The sequence below is a fragment of the Aquila chrysaetos genome, chromosome 10 (genome assembly GCF_900496995.4).
Source record: "Aquila chrysaetos chrysaetos chromosome 10, bAquChr1.4, whole genome shotgun sequence".
NCBI lineage: Eukaryota > Metazoa > Chordata > Aves > Accipitriformes > Accipitridae > Aquila > Aquila chrysaetos.
Window position 1 is genome coordinate 9,203,153 of NC_044013.1, and position 13,639 is coordinate 9,216,791.

The following is a 13,639-nucleotide window of genomic DNA, read 5'->3' on the forward strand; positions in this document are numbered from 1 at the left end:
GCACATTTGCTTCCTGAAAGACTAGTATTTGTGACTTTGTTCTAAATTTCTGTAAAATCTCATCTGAAGGTTAAAAGCTTTCATGAAGGAGGTGTTTACCATCAACTTGGAGCAGTAGCAGTACCTTTCTACTTCAATTTCACAGAAGACTATTACCAGTCTTCCTTCAAACATTTTGCACACTGCAAAAAAACATTGCATAAATGTTTGAATTTGTCATAGGTACCTAGAAATCTAGGTATAAAGACTGCATTGTTAAAAGTTGACACACTAAATATTTCATACTTTCTAACAAGCCAGACTTAAAACAGGGAAAAAGTTCGCCGTAGCAGACTGAAGAGTGTATTTTCCCATGCTTCTGTGCAGAAAGCACATGTAACTTAGGTGACATACCTGTAACTCAGATGATCAGGGAACAAAGGCTAGTACGTGAGCTTCAGAGGCTCTCGTGTTTCCGTCTGGTTTTAATGCATGTTTGTTAAACTAAACCAGGTAAATATTATCCCTACACTTTATACTTTCATCTGGCAGTCAGTTGCTGCTTTTCACTGTTAATGATATATATCTTACTTTCATAATAGCTGGTTAATAAGTCATTTTTCAAATATTTCTAGAAACAACTGTTAGGATTAATTTGAGTTATGCACGAAAGCTGCTTTTTAATTCCAGATCACAAGTTTAATTTAGGTCAAATGTGGGATTAAAAAAAAAAAAAAAAAAAAAAAGGAGACTCTCAGGAATGCTCAGTTGAGTTGTTCACTGGTTTCAGAACTTGTTTCATGTTCCAGTCAGAGACACTCAACCACTTGCTTGCAGCGCTCTTCCAGCACGTTACTGGCTCTGAGATTTTATGGCAAGGTGAGGGAACTTCCTTTCCAAGACCTTCCGCCTCGTCCTCTCCAGGTTTTGCCTTCTTGCCCTTCTGCGTAAAGATTTTTCAAGTCTGAGCCTGAAATAAAGAAGTCAGCGTGGTTAACTTCTAGATAGCTTGTAACAACCTTAATAAGCTCACCCCTCTAATGAAATAGAGGTTCCCAGTGATTAACAACTTCACTGTTAATTAGCTTTTGATAAGCAAAAATGCCTGCAAAGCAAATTATTTTTTTTCTTCTGCTTTTGAGTTCTACAGAAATTCAATCTCTGGGAGGATCTTAGGTAGTCTGCATGTAAAGTTACTTTTACAGTGCAACTTCATAGATAACCAAGTCTCTTAATAACTAAAATGGGAAGAGCAAAAAGAAACAGAGCAAGCTGTAATTTTAAAAAGCCTTATTTTCAGTCTCCTAGCTGTAAAAAGAAAAGATTACTACTATTTTTTCCTTGCAAAGTGGAATAAGGAGGACTGAAGAACAAATCAGAAAATAACTTTCAATGTCAAAAAAATCTTTTTACCTGATGAAGTGATTCACATGAGGTAAGTAATAGAATTTCTTCTTTTTGTGTTTTTTGTTCAAGTACCATGGTATTGGCCATTCCTTATAAGTGTACCTATTAAAGACAGATAAGTGATTATAGAATGTATACTTTTGTCTTCATTCTTGGATTCTACCAGTTGCACTTGGTTACAGTACAGTGATAAAGTGGTCTGACCGGTAGATTGCAGAATTTCTATGTGGGTATTTACTTTCAGCTCTACTGCTGGCTTGGTTTATAACTACATCTCATACGTAGCTCAGCATCTTTCTGTAGAAAGTGGTCGTACTTTAAAAACTGTAGGTGTTTGAAGAGAGGGCGCAGTATAGTAGATAATGATTCTTTGCATTTATATTTTAAAGTTACTCCTTCATCAGAAAACTTTCAAAAGCTGATGTGAACAAACTGCGTGTGAAGAGAGTTTTGTTTCTACTACAATTTTCTTTTAAATGCCAGTATTGGGAGTGTCATGTCAAGAGCAAATCTGCCTGAACGTAAGTCTTTCCCTCTAAAGATAGACTCTGTTATTTATTTCGGGGGTTTCTCTTGCATTTGGGCTGCACAGATGGCTTGTGCAGACTTACCTACAGACTCCAGTGCAACCAGATTGCGTCAGACCTACTACTATGTGTACTGCAGAGGTTCTGCATGCATGTGCTTAAAGACCATTTCATGTTGTCTGTCCCTTCCCCCTGCTGTAACTGGGGACTGGGCTTCCAAATATATGGGCAAACCCTTCTTCATGGACAATGTTTCCAAGCAGAAAGAGATATACAGAAGCCTCATCCCTAAAGATGTAGATCTAGTGGTTAGTGCATTTAGTACTCTGCTGATTTATATTTAATGGGTAAACAAATGAAAATTCAGTATTATTATAATGTGTGACCTTCTGTTATCTACGCTGTTATTGCAGAGCTGAATACTGTAGTTAGTGCTTCAAACGCCAATATGATGCGGGTAAAATACTGGTTAATGAAATAGCAGGTTCTGCCAGAGACTTCAGCGTCATCACCTGAAATTACAGATTATTGAAAGTATCTGGACAATAAATAATTCTAAAGGTAGAAGCTTCTAACGAAGTTAAATATCTGCCAAGACTACTAGGGAATTCCAACAGATGTTTATGTGGTCTCATGCAGTACTTTGGGTGGTTGTTGCCCAATATGTGGATTTTGCATTATAATTAGGGAAGTCCAGGTGATTCAACTTGAACAGTACTCCCTAGTTCGTTCATGTGTTACAGAATACAGTAACAGACATCCTCTGAGTACAGAAATCATATTAGTTACATGGAGCTAATTTTGTTATAATTAATGGTAGAGTTTGCCATTGAATTATTTAGCAGCAATTATAATCACGTTAAAAAAAAACCCCAACAAACCAAAACCAAAACTCAGGAAGCACCTGAATGCTGACCAGAAAACATGTCTTTCCATACAGTACATGCATCCTTTCTTGATTAGATAAGGATTTTCTAGTAAAGAGACATACCGCAAGCAAAATTGACACACATGAAAAAAAAGTTCTCTTTTCCATACCAGTAGGTGCGTCCTAAGAAGTCATGTCTCCACTCGCCAGGTGCTGGTTTTTCATGGCCAGTTTGTAAAAGCCTCAAAGCAATTTCTCTCTCTCTGACAACCAAGTCTATATTTTTCATAGACTTTTCTACCTGGAAATAGGAAATGGTTTCAGCTTGGGCCAACAGAACACAGTGCTGACAATTTAAAAGATCTCAAATGAAGATTTAAGACAAAATTCAAAGGAAAAGCAAAGGTAAAACACACTAGGAGTTCCATCGTGAGCCATCTCACGGTTGTGGACTGAGTGAAACAGCTGAATTGGCTCTGTGTACTAGAACAGTAAAGAATGGGTGCTTTAAAAACCTAACTTGCAAGCAGAACAAATATGAAATAACTGACAGTCTGATATTTCATTAAAGACTAGCTGGCTAATACACAAAGCCAGATCTAATGCTGATGCTAGACGTACAGAAAGCTCTGAGACAGAAAGGAAGTAGAAGCAAATAGAAGATATGCTGAATGTGTTTCTGTCAGATGGTTTGCACTGGCTGTTTGTTATTCTAGTTTTCACTCTGGAGTCTGGTCACAGCCTCAGTAATGCCTGTTGGCTGATTAGAAAGATGCCTTGACCAAACTATGACACTTCGAGTTGAAGGTTTTTAGTCAGGTCTGTCTCATAATATTGCTGTACCACACATTACATATGGCAACATGTTAAATGCTCTGGGAAGCTGCTAGAGCTAATTTTCATAAGCAGATGGCTGTATTTTGTCTCAGTGCAATCATAGTATTTAACTGGTGCTTGACTTCTACTTTTTTTGGGCTTCAGCCAAAACCAAACAGGCAATTAGTAAGATTTGACTTTTGAAGTGCTGGGGCCACTTACTTAAGTTCCCTCCCAAAACAAGTTCTACTGTGATTTTTAATTACTGAATATGGATGCGTAGGTGGGACTAAGCAGAAAATACTGTTCAGAATGGGAATCGAAGTACAGTTGAGAAGCCGTATTAGCATAAATTTGAACAAGATACACTAGGAGATCCAGAGCAGGGTTTTACATTAGATCTCCCCTAATTTATAAGTACAGCAATGAAAATGACAAGTAGAAGACCAAAAAAAGCAATGTCTGACACAAAAAAGAGAGATCATAATGCAGTTGCGGATGTGTGTGATGGCAAGTAACAGTTAAATTATTAACTATACAAAGAAATTCAAATTAACAATGTAACGGTCAGACTCTTCCCTAAATAAATTGGACAAATACAGGGGTATCTGAGAATATCTCTCATGTCAAACAGCTGGATTATTTAATTGGCCAGTGAAGGTGCAGATTTCCATCTGTGCAGTTGATTTATAAGTAAATGAAATTTTCAGTGGTAAAGATACCAGGGAAAGAATTGAATAAATTAGTGGCAGAATTGCAATAATGCAAAAGAAGGAAGGAACGACGAAAGTGAGGTCAGCAAAGAACCAAAGGGCACAAGTTTGGAGAAGACAAGGTCAGAGGCAAGAAGTTGGCAACAGTTAAGTAGCTAAAAAAAGTTTGTGGAGGGTAAGGATAGAGATAATGTTGAAGTTTTACCAGGAAGTTTCTGGAAATCCTCTAGTGCAGTTTCAGGGCATGAACATGGAAAAATATTTCTTAATGTTATGTAACAGGTGGAGAGGCCTTTCCCACTATGTTGCTTGAGCACAGTGTTTGTGCATATACTAAAATCAGGGAAATAATTTTTAAAAATGGTCTTTAACACGTTTATGAACACTTCACCTTTCACTCAGCAATCTTACTTAGAGTTATGTTTTTAGCTAGTATGAAAAAGTTACCTTTTCTAATCGTTCTGGACTTGGCATAGGCCTGAGTTGTCGTTTTGATTCTTGCTCTAAAGTTAAAAGCATGTTTTTTTCCTTCAGTAGGACATACCTAGATCAGAAAGCATAGTACTTCAGAAATAATTTTTGGATGCATTAGCAATTATTCAGGCACTACCCTGCTGGATAGAGCACGGCTGTCCAACCTATAATCCCATATCCTATACCTGCTAGCTTCATATAGAGAAGTGAAAAGATACTGACCAACTGCAGAAAGCCCCGTAGAGGCGGGCAGGGGAGGGCTGATATACATGACATACAAGGAGAGGCTGAGGGAGACAGGTTTACTTAACCTGGAATAAAGAAGGCTAAGGAAGGAAGAGGTTAACACCAAGTAGTCTTCCCATACCTGGACAGAGCCAGAGCCAGACTCTTCTTACAGGTGCACAGCAAAAGGACAAGATACAGCAAGGAAAAAACTATTCACAGTAATAACTCAGCACTAGTTTAGCTGTAGCACAGGTTGCCTAGAGTGGCGAGACTTTCAAAATCAGAATGGATACAGACCTGAGCAACCTGATCTCATATAGTGGTTAGCCCCACCAGAGGTCATTTACAACCAAGCCTGTCCTGCAGTTTGAACAACCCCCAAAGGGCTCAAACACAGCCTCTTCGTACCAAACCTGAACTCCTTGGACTAGACGCAACTATCACACAACCACCTGCAGTTGCAGTACAGCATTTGTATTCTGAGCAGTACCAGAACTTGGGCTGCTCCAAGCCCAAAGCAGGCTTAAGCATGCAGAGCTGTACGGCAAACTAAATTCACTGGCTAGTAAGTTCACTAGCCACAGTTTAATAAAACATGCAGAGCTGCTTTGAAAGAAGAGAAGCTACTTCACTAAAACTTACTTACCAAAGTTTGTGCAAGTCTTCACTACTTTTGCCCCTTAGCTGCTTTATATTCCATGCATCCCCTGTAAAAAAAAAAAAAAAAAAAATTAAAAAAAAAATCAATTAAATAGAACAAACTTCTCTTATTCTGGAAAAAAAAATGCTTCTATTAGTAGGGTCTGCTGACTCAGAATAAGGATCACTTTTTAAAAAAATACTACCTCTTGGAAAGCTATTCTTGTGGATATTCAGCTTTGCTTTGAATATACAGATACATTAAAAAGGCAATGACATGTACTGTTTATTTGTGTTCGCAAAAGGCTAGGAACAGGGAAAGCTGTAAGATGATTCTTTATATTGAAATACTTTTCTTCCCTGGTACTGTATATGTCATCAAAGAATGTCTCTTCTGTGATACACTCACACAAGAGCACAGCAGAAGATTTACAGCAAAATATTTTACTGCATAATAGCTATTTGCTTTCATAAAACGCAGAATACACAGAAAAAAATAAAATCAACAGGCATAAAATGCACAAGCATATTTATGTACATATACATAAAAAAATTTTATGTAGCTATGAATATTTCCTATAATGCAAAAGAGTAGGTCAGATTTCAGCTAAGCACAAGTGGCTCAAAGATCACTATCAGAAATGCTAAATATAACTCACCTGACTTTACTGTTTTTTCTCCCCAGTTTCTTGGATCATCAAAAAATTCCTCCAGACCTCTCTGAGACAAAGTAGTGTGCAGAAACTTCAACTGATGGAGGGGCTCGACTTTTACTAGATTCTTGTGAAATAGGTTCAGCGTCAATCTGAATAAAAATTCAAGGGGAAACTATACACGACAGGAAAAAACAATATTCAGCTAAATGAGAATGTTCCTTTCCTTCATAAGGCCACAGGTCCTGCAGACAGATGAATACCACAGTCTAAGGGGAAAAGGCACAGGTTCAGTTCTTCATAAAAACGTCATCTCAGTGTTGCCTTCTCCTCTACCCTTTGTCTCGTGTCATTATCATTTACGGATGCTCGGAGATAAATAATTTGAAAATTAAAAGAAAGAATAAGTTTGAGCTACGTCCTCTTACGCTGCCTTTAAATGGCGAAAGCAGTAAACGCGGCGGGCAGGCACAAGGAAAACCCCACGCTGGAAGCATAGCGGCTGGCAAAACAGTAAGGTGCAGAGGGAAACGCTTCACGCTACGCTTACCCTCTGCCCGACGATGTAAGCCGCTCCGCAGCCCCCAGCCGAGGGGTCAGAAGCCGGGACAGCCGGGCAGCCTGCCTCCCGCCAAGGCCGCGAAGGGCGGCTCTCCCTCCTCCGGGACACCGCGCCACGGCCCAGCCCGACCGGCTCCCGACCCTCAGCCTCCCCCGCCCCGGTGCCTACCCGGGGAGGCCGGCGGCCGTCCAGCCCGGCCGCGCTCCCGACAGCCGCAGCGCGCCCGTGAGGCGCCGGCACAGGGCGGCCATCGCCGCCGCGCCCGCCATCGCCCCCGCCGCCCCTCCCACAATGCCTAGCGCCGCGGACGGCGTCCCGCGAGGGCGCCGGAAGGAGAGGGAAGGATCTGCCCTTTGCCAAGATGGCGCCTGCCTAGCTTCACCTCCGCCGCGGAGAGCGGCGCCGCCGGCCCCGCCCCCGTGCCAGTTCCAGCTATGGCGGCCATGAGCCTGCTGCTCCGGGCAGCGGCTGGTTGGGGAGCCGGGCGGGCGGCGAGCGGCGCGGCGGCCGGCGCCCGCCTCCCCTGGCTCGCCAGGGCCGCCCGCCTGCCCGGCACCGTCGGTAGGGTCTCGGCGGCGGGAACGAGGGGGGGAGGCGGGCGTGTGTGTGAGGGGCGAGTGACCTTGGGGAGCGGAGGAGAGGGGCCCTCCTGAGGAGAGGGGCCGCCGCCTCAGGGAGGTTGGCCCGCCGCCGGTGCGAGGCGGGGGCCGCGTCTCGGCGGGCCAGCGGGTGCGGGGCGGGGGCCGCCGTCTCGGTCCCGCGGCTGAGGGCGGTCGCTGGGCTCGGGCCTTTCCCCGCTAACCTTGTCTGTGGGGCGGGAAGGCGGGTCTGGGTGGCGGTGGTTGCGGGCCGCCGCGGCGGCTCTCCCTTTTGGCTGAGCAGGTGTAGGAAACCCGTTCAGCGCGCAGGGAGGTCCCTCGCGGGGGTGCGAGGTGTGTGTCCGTGCCGCTGAGAAATTACACTTCGCGGGTGGAACGGGGATCGACGTTGGCGGGAGGCCAAACTTGCTGACGGGCTCATCTGTGAGTTTACTTGGCCCTGCGTAGTGACTGACGTTCAGTGATCTATTTGTTGGGACTGACAGGTAGGAATAGATCTACGTCTAAACATGGGAAGAAAAATACCTTTTGTTTTTTTCATATGCATCGTTGACCTTAACCTGGCACAATCACCAAAGGGAGAAGAAAACATAATACTTTGGTTCAATTTTCAGCTCCTGTACGACATAGCAGCAGCCATGGGAAGAGAATGTTTATTATCAAGGCAACAAGTTTTTATGACACTCGGTTTCTGAACTTGTTGGTGAGTTAAAACCAAATTTATTACACTCCGTATAACACATCCCTTGCAAATGGTGTAAGAGTCTCTAAAATAGAATTTTCCCTACTGTTTACGAGACAGCATCTAAAGTCTGGTTGGCACTGTTCACATATACCAGAATGTTCAGTCCTCCTCCTAAAGAATTTTCTGTCATACGTCGTAAAATCAGGGCCAGATGAAGTAAAAAGATTGGCTAAATGGCAAAGATTGTGATAGGTACTTAAATTAATGCTGTAGCAGGGTTCTTAAATTATGTGTCTCTGTTCATGTATGCGTACCCTCCAAATGCTTTCCACTCCATCCGCCTTTTTAAAACCTATTAAGTTACTCTTCTGCAGGGTTTGCCTTCAGTTACCTAAACGCACTAACACCAGAGATTAGACTTGGGAAGCCTGACCTGAGTTTGACCCCTAAAAAGCTAGGTTTCGGATAAAGCCTATTATGACAGGTAACAGCCAACTTGATACAACTCCCTTCATGTGATCAGGCTTCCTTTATAGGTCTTCCACAGTTACTAAAGCCAGCAGTGGTTGTATTTATGTTGGATTACATTGCATTGATGTTAGTGCCTCATTACGGTTAAATGCTGAAGCCAGTCATCACAAGATGCTGAGACAGCATTCAGGGAAAGCAATACTATCTGCTTGTGCAGAGACTGGCCTCCCTGGGACATTGAAAGCGGAACTAAATAGGCTCATGGACTGACACAGCATCGCCGTTTCTGTATTCTAGTTTGTTAATTAACTCATTTTAAGCAGCAATATGTCTTTGCCTACAACATCCCTATCTAACCTATGAATGCGAATCTAAGAATTATTGGCTGTTACATCATTTGCAGACTAACCTCATCTAAATTTTGTCAGGCTTCTGAGTTTCCCATACTGTTTCTCTTTCTTTTTCTCCCCTGTACAGAGATTCTATGTATTTCTGACAGGGATACCAGTGGCACTATTCATAACATATGTCAACATCTTCATTGGTGAGTGCTCTGTCCTGGCTAAGCTAAGTACACGGTCAAAATTATTAAATAGAAACTAAGCATGCTGGATAGAAGAAAGAGATCCTTTAAGGCTTGGTCTTTGGAAGACTATGAAATAGGCCTAACAATTATGGTAATATTGTATAAGTACCTAGAAGATGCTCCCAGTATTTTTATTTTTCTGTAGTTGTTGCTTTTAAAAAAAAAGCTTTCCACATTTTCAGAAATGGAGAAATTCCATCTTTTGACAGCCTTTCAAACATCAGTGAGGTTTAGTGAACAGTTCTTCAGTATTCAGATGAGGAGTCTGTATTATCTTGTTTTACGTATTTCTTTAAGAAGGCTGCATACACTGCAACTGTTGATTTTTATCTAGCAAAAAAGCCAAAATTCTGCTTGGCAATATGTGTTTTAAATCTACTACTGTAATAATATGGAATTAATTTAATAGAGAAATTAGGAAAAATCCACGCTTTTAGCTCAATACTTTAAAGGGCATTTCTGTGGACTCGATCTTAGTTATTTCTTCTGTACAGCTGCTAATTTCACACTTCTATTGTGTGGCTTAAAGCCTGTGAGCTAGATACATGCAGTGTGAAGTGTCTGGAAAAAAATACAAGTCCAATTTTTCTGAATAGAGCTCAGATTGAGGGATTAAGTGCTCTCTATGTGAAATAATGATCTTTTCCGAATGTGAAAGGCAGAATATAAGGTACTTAAAAAAAAAAAAACCAAAAACAAACCTTGAATTAAATGTTCCTCCCCTTCTTTCATTGTCAGGTGAAGCTGAACTTGCAGAGATTCCCGAAGGTTATATCCCAGAGTACTGGGAATACTACAAAGTGAGTGTAACATGTAAAAGGGCAGCATGTTATGGACAGCCTTCCTCCTGATGATGCTTTTGGGAGTAAAAGCTGTGGAATGTGGTAATGAGGATGGCCATATCCCTGCCATTGGGTATCAGTGTAGCAGAACGTGAATTGTGCAATTATGATTTTAGCAAACTTGCTTATTTTCTGCTTTATGGAACATGCGTGTTGCTGTAGGAAATCTGTTTATTGACACAAGTAGATGCAAATGATCTGTAACTTTATGCCAGTAAACTGCTGAAGATATATGCCAAGAATTCTTTTATAATATTCCTAAATAGTAAGAACAGTCTGTTCTCTTTATTCTTAGTGTGCAGTTTTTCTCTTTGTTTCTTGCTCTAGAACTACAACATCTTAAGATACTGGAGTTTAAAGTGACCTTACTTTCTTTTGTTTCAAAGTCCAACATCACACATGCTTTTATATCTAGAATTGAAGATTTTTGTGGTCAGAAACTCAAGGTTGTACTTTTTTCGTTTCATTGTATTTTCTTAAAATTAGTCCCTGGCTTCTTGCTGCAAGGACTTTTTTGGTTTTGATAGGAAGTTATTGAATTCAGCAATACTACTATGACTGTTTTGACTCATTTAGACTTTTGTGCCTATGTGGAAGCAAAACTTTAAAATGTTACTGATTACAGTAAGGTTTGGAGTCCGTTTCTGTCATTACAGCAGCAGTTTAAGGAACTTTACTTCAACAGAAAGAAAATAAATCACATGTCTTCCATTAACTTTTAATTTTGCTACAGAATAGTCATCTGGAGGTTATCTTGGCATTAAAAATGGCAAAAGAAATACAGCTTTTTAGGGTTTTGACATTACAAATAGTTGAACATGTTTTTAATTTTACTGTTATGGTTTGAATGGCAGCACCCATAGTGTTGATGATGTGTTTTCAAGACCGGGAACATGCAAAATGATTTAGTTATGATGACATTTCTACTTGGAAATTGCATGAATAACCTCTGCTTTTGTATTTTCCAGCACCCTATAAGTCGCTGGATAGCTCGTTACTTGCTTGACCCCCCTGAAAAGGACTATGAGAAAGAGATGGCTTTGCTTGATGTTGAAGCAAAGAAAACTGAACTGAGGTATGTTACATAGTTGAGGGTTTTAAAATACTGATACATACTGTAGTTGATTCTCTTACTTTGCTTAACATACTGAGTTGGATGCTGACATAACGTGCATATCCATGTATCACTTGACCCTGGGTGCTTGCTGCACTGGTTGGTGGCAAAGTGGAAGTTACAGTATCTGTAGTCCCTGCCTTCTCAGTATTAAGATTACCAGAACTGGAATGATCCAAGGGCAGTCTTGTAAAACAACTGTCTCTTCAAAACAGTTCATATTTATAAAGGTATAGCTTTGTCTTCCTGAGTCAGGAAATGGACAGCTCTTTTTGCCACTGCTAGTGCTCATAGCTTAATTGAGTAGCTAAATGACAGTTTACAGGACCGATCATGTTCCTTGTAGCTGTTGAAAATTTTGTGGGCAGCAACAACGTTGTACTGAGTTTATTCTTTACTTACTCAGGAGTAAACTGTGGTGGTAGAAGAAAGTCTGAATTCCATAAACTGTTGCTATTGGGACCAAGACAGCATAGCTCCTTCTACCATCACATTTACTTCTGATTTCCGTGCTCCTATTTATTTTTAGTTGAAAGCTATATCAAAACTGTATAGCCCCTTATGAGGCAAGAACCTTTGACAGAACTGCAAGTATTTTTATTACTCTTTTGTGAGATGACTTGCCGAAAAAAATTGAAATAGAAGGATCTAATAGCTCATGTTTTAGTTGAACCCTTCATATTTTGGTATTGCCTATGATTCAGTAGTATTTATAAACCATAGATGCTAAACTTATTGCTGTTGTCAGTAATGCCATGATGTTAAACATCAATATATGTATGATCAAAACCAATAAACTTCATGCTGAGTGTGTTTGTTGCTCTTTTTTTTAGGCTGATGCAGTTGGAGGCACGCAGACTGATGAGACACAGGGGAGATGGACCTTGGTATCATTATGAAACACCAGATAAAAATCTTGTTGACAATTCTATGAAATCCACACCTGACAATTAAACGATTTTAAGACAGTATGCATGGTCTTAAATGCATACCAACAAATTGTGACTGAGCTATGTAATATATACATCCTGCTGTTTACTGACAGCCATTAATAAAAGTAAGCAATGTTTGTGTTGATTCTGATAATTGGAAAGAAATTGTGTGGCAGTTAAGCTTGTATAGCTGTTAACGTTGTTAATTAGAGAAAATGCCTTATGGCAGTTGCCAACAATTACACCTTTTCTCCAGAAAATCAGTGTAGAATGGGCTTTGTGACCTAATATATGTGATACAAGTTGGTAATGTTAGTCTTCATCGTGTGATTTCTAGTATTTAAAACTTTAAATGAAAGGTACAGGAAACTGTAAGACTTTTTTCTCTCGCAATGCCTTGTGTCAGATAATTTGTGGAAGATGAACTAAGTAAGAAAAATACCTTCAGATCTTTGGAATCTTTTATCTACCACTTTAGAGAAATACTTTCTTTCTCATTACCTGTAGTCAAATTCGTCTTTCACTATTTTTTCCCAACTTACTTACTGTTCAACATCTGCTATCATTTTCTCTGCATTATCTCAAAAGTTTCTCTCTTTAGATATCTGTTAATACTCTTCATCCCTTATAGTGTCAGCCATGCTGCTCTTCCTTTATTACTTTTGTCACCAGTTTTAAAATTTTTTCCTCTTGTGTATGCATAATTTATGCTTGTCTGCTCTTTCATTTTCTCCAGTCTCACCTCCTATACCGTCTGTGTCTGTAAAAGACTTCCTAAACAGACCCTTAAAAAACCCAAACCAAACCAAAACAAAAAACCCAAACAGAAAAAAAAACCAAAGATGACTGACTTCGCATCTTTCTGAACTGGACAATTCTCTGTGTAGATCATCCAAAAAGTGGCTTCTCTGGAACATCTTTCTACATTGTTCTGGGGGGTTGGTTTGGTTGGTTTTTTAATGGTTTGTTTTTAAATGAGGTTTAAAAGCATAACAGGTACTTTTGCTATGATATACACTTCCTGTTCTAAATGGTAATAGATCTAAAACAGAGCCACATACTCCCTTTGTGGCAGAAGGGATCTTCATTGATGGAAACACAGTCGGTGGTCAGTAGTATGTTAATATTTCAGAAAACTCTTAGTGAGGGGTACTCACCATTGTCACATAACTTTCATGTTTTAAGTATGTATCTAGTGACATGGAGAATCGCATGCCAAGTAGCTGTGGGGAGGATAGTCTTTAACAAGGCTTTGGTTTTATTACCTCAGGTATCTCCTGTGTTTTCAGAAGGCAGAATTAAGACAGAAGTGCTTGCCTAGAGCTATGACTGTCTACACTGTCAGATGTAGTAGAAAGCAAAGAAAAGATTCTTGAACATTAAAAAGTGTGTGGTGCATATAAATTCACGTTTTAGTGATTTTTAGGGGATTTTATAAGCCTAAGTCTTTCATGTACTCTTGAAAATACCCCACAGTTACTAGGCTAAAGTCTATGCTCTGTCACGTAAAACTTCTCATGAGAAAGAAGAATCTCAGTGGGCAA

At 40.4% G+C, this 13,639-nt stretch overlaps 2 protein-coding genes across 3 annotated transcripts; one reads left to right on the plus strand and one right to left on the minus strand.

The window, feature by feature from the left end:
• Positions 1–653: 653 nt before the first annotated feature.
• On the minus strand, positions 654–7,176 carry MRPL47 (mitochondrial ribosomal protein L47). Its single transcript, XM_030028550.2, has 7 exons — positions 7,035–7,176; positions 6,311–6,456; positions 5,659–5,719; positions 4,758–4,854; positions 2,952–3,082; positions 1,393–1,488; positions 654–949 (listed from the first exon to the last, which is right to left on the minus strand). Exons 1-7 carry the CDS (start codon positions 7,133–7,135, stop codon positions 832–834), a joined length of 750 nt encoding a protein of 249 aa, XP_029884410.1. The 5' UTR covers positions 7,136–7,176; the 3' UTR covers positions 654–831.
• A 97-nt stretch (positions 7,177–7,273) lies between these two features.
• NDUFB5 (NADH:ubiquinone oxidoreductase subunit B5) lies at positions 7,274–12,232 on the plus strand. 2 transcript variants are annotated; one of them, XM_041126865.1, is made up of 6 exons: positions 7,274–7,427; positions 8,044–8,168; positions 9,099–9,165; positions 9,946–10,007; positions 11,018–11,124; positions 11,997–12,232. In XM_041126865.1, exons 1-6 carry the CDS (start codon positions 7,301–7,303, stop codon positions 12,115–12,117), a joined length of 609 nt encoding a protein of 202 aa, XP_040982799.1. In that variant the 5' UTR covers positions 7,274–7,300; the 3' UTR covers positions 12,118–12,232. The 2 variants fall into 2 exon arrangements, with proteins under 2 accessions (XP_040982799.1, XP_029884412.1); XM_030028552.2 differs by having other exon boundaries at positions 7,275–7,427; positions 8,080–8,168.
• Positions 12,233–13,639: the final 1,407 nt, after the last annotated feature.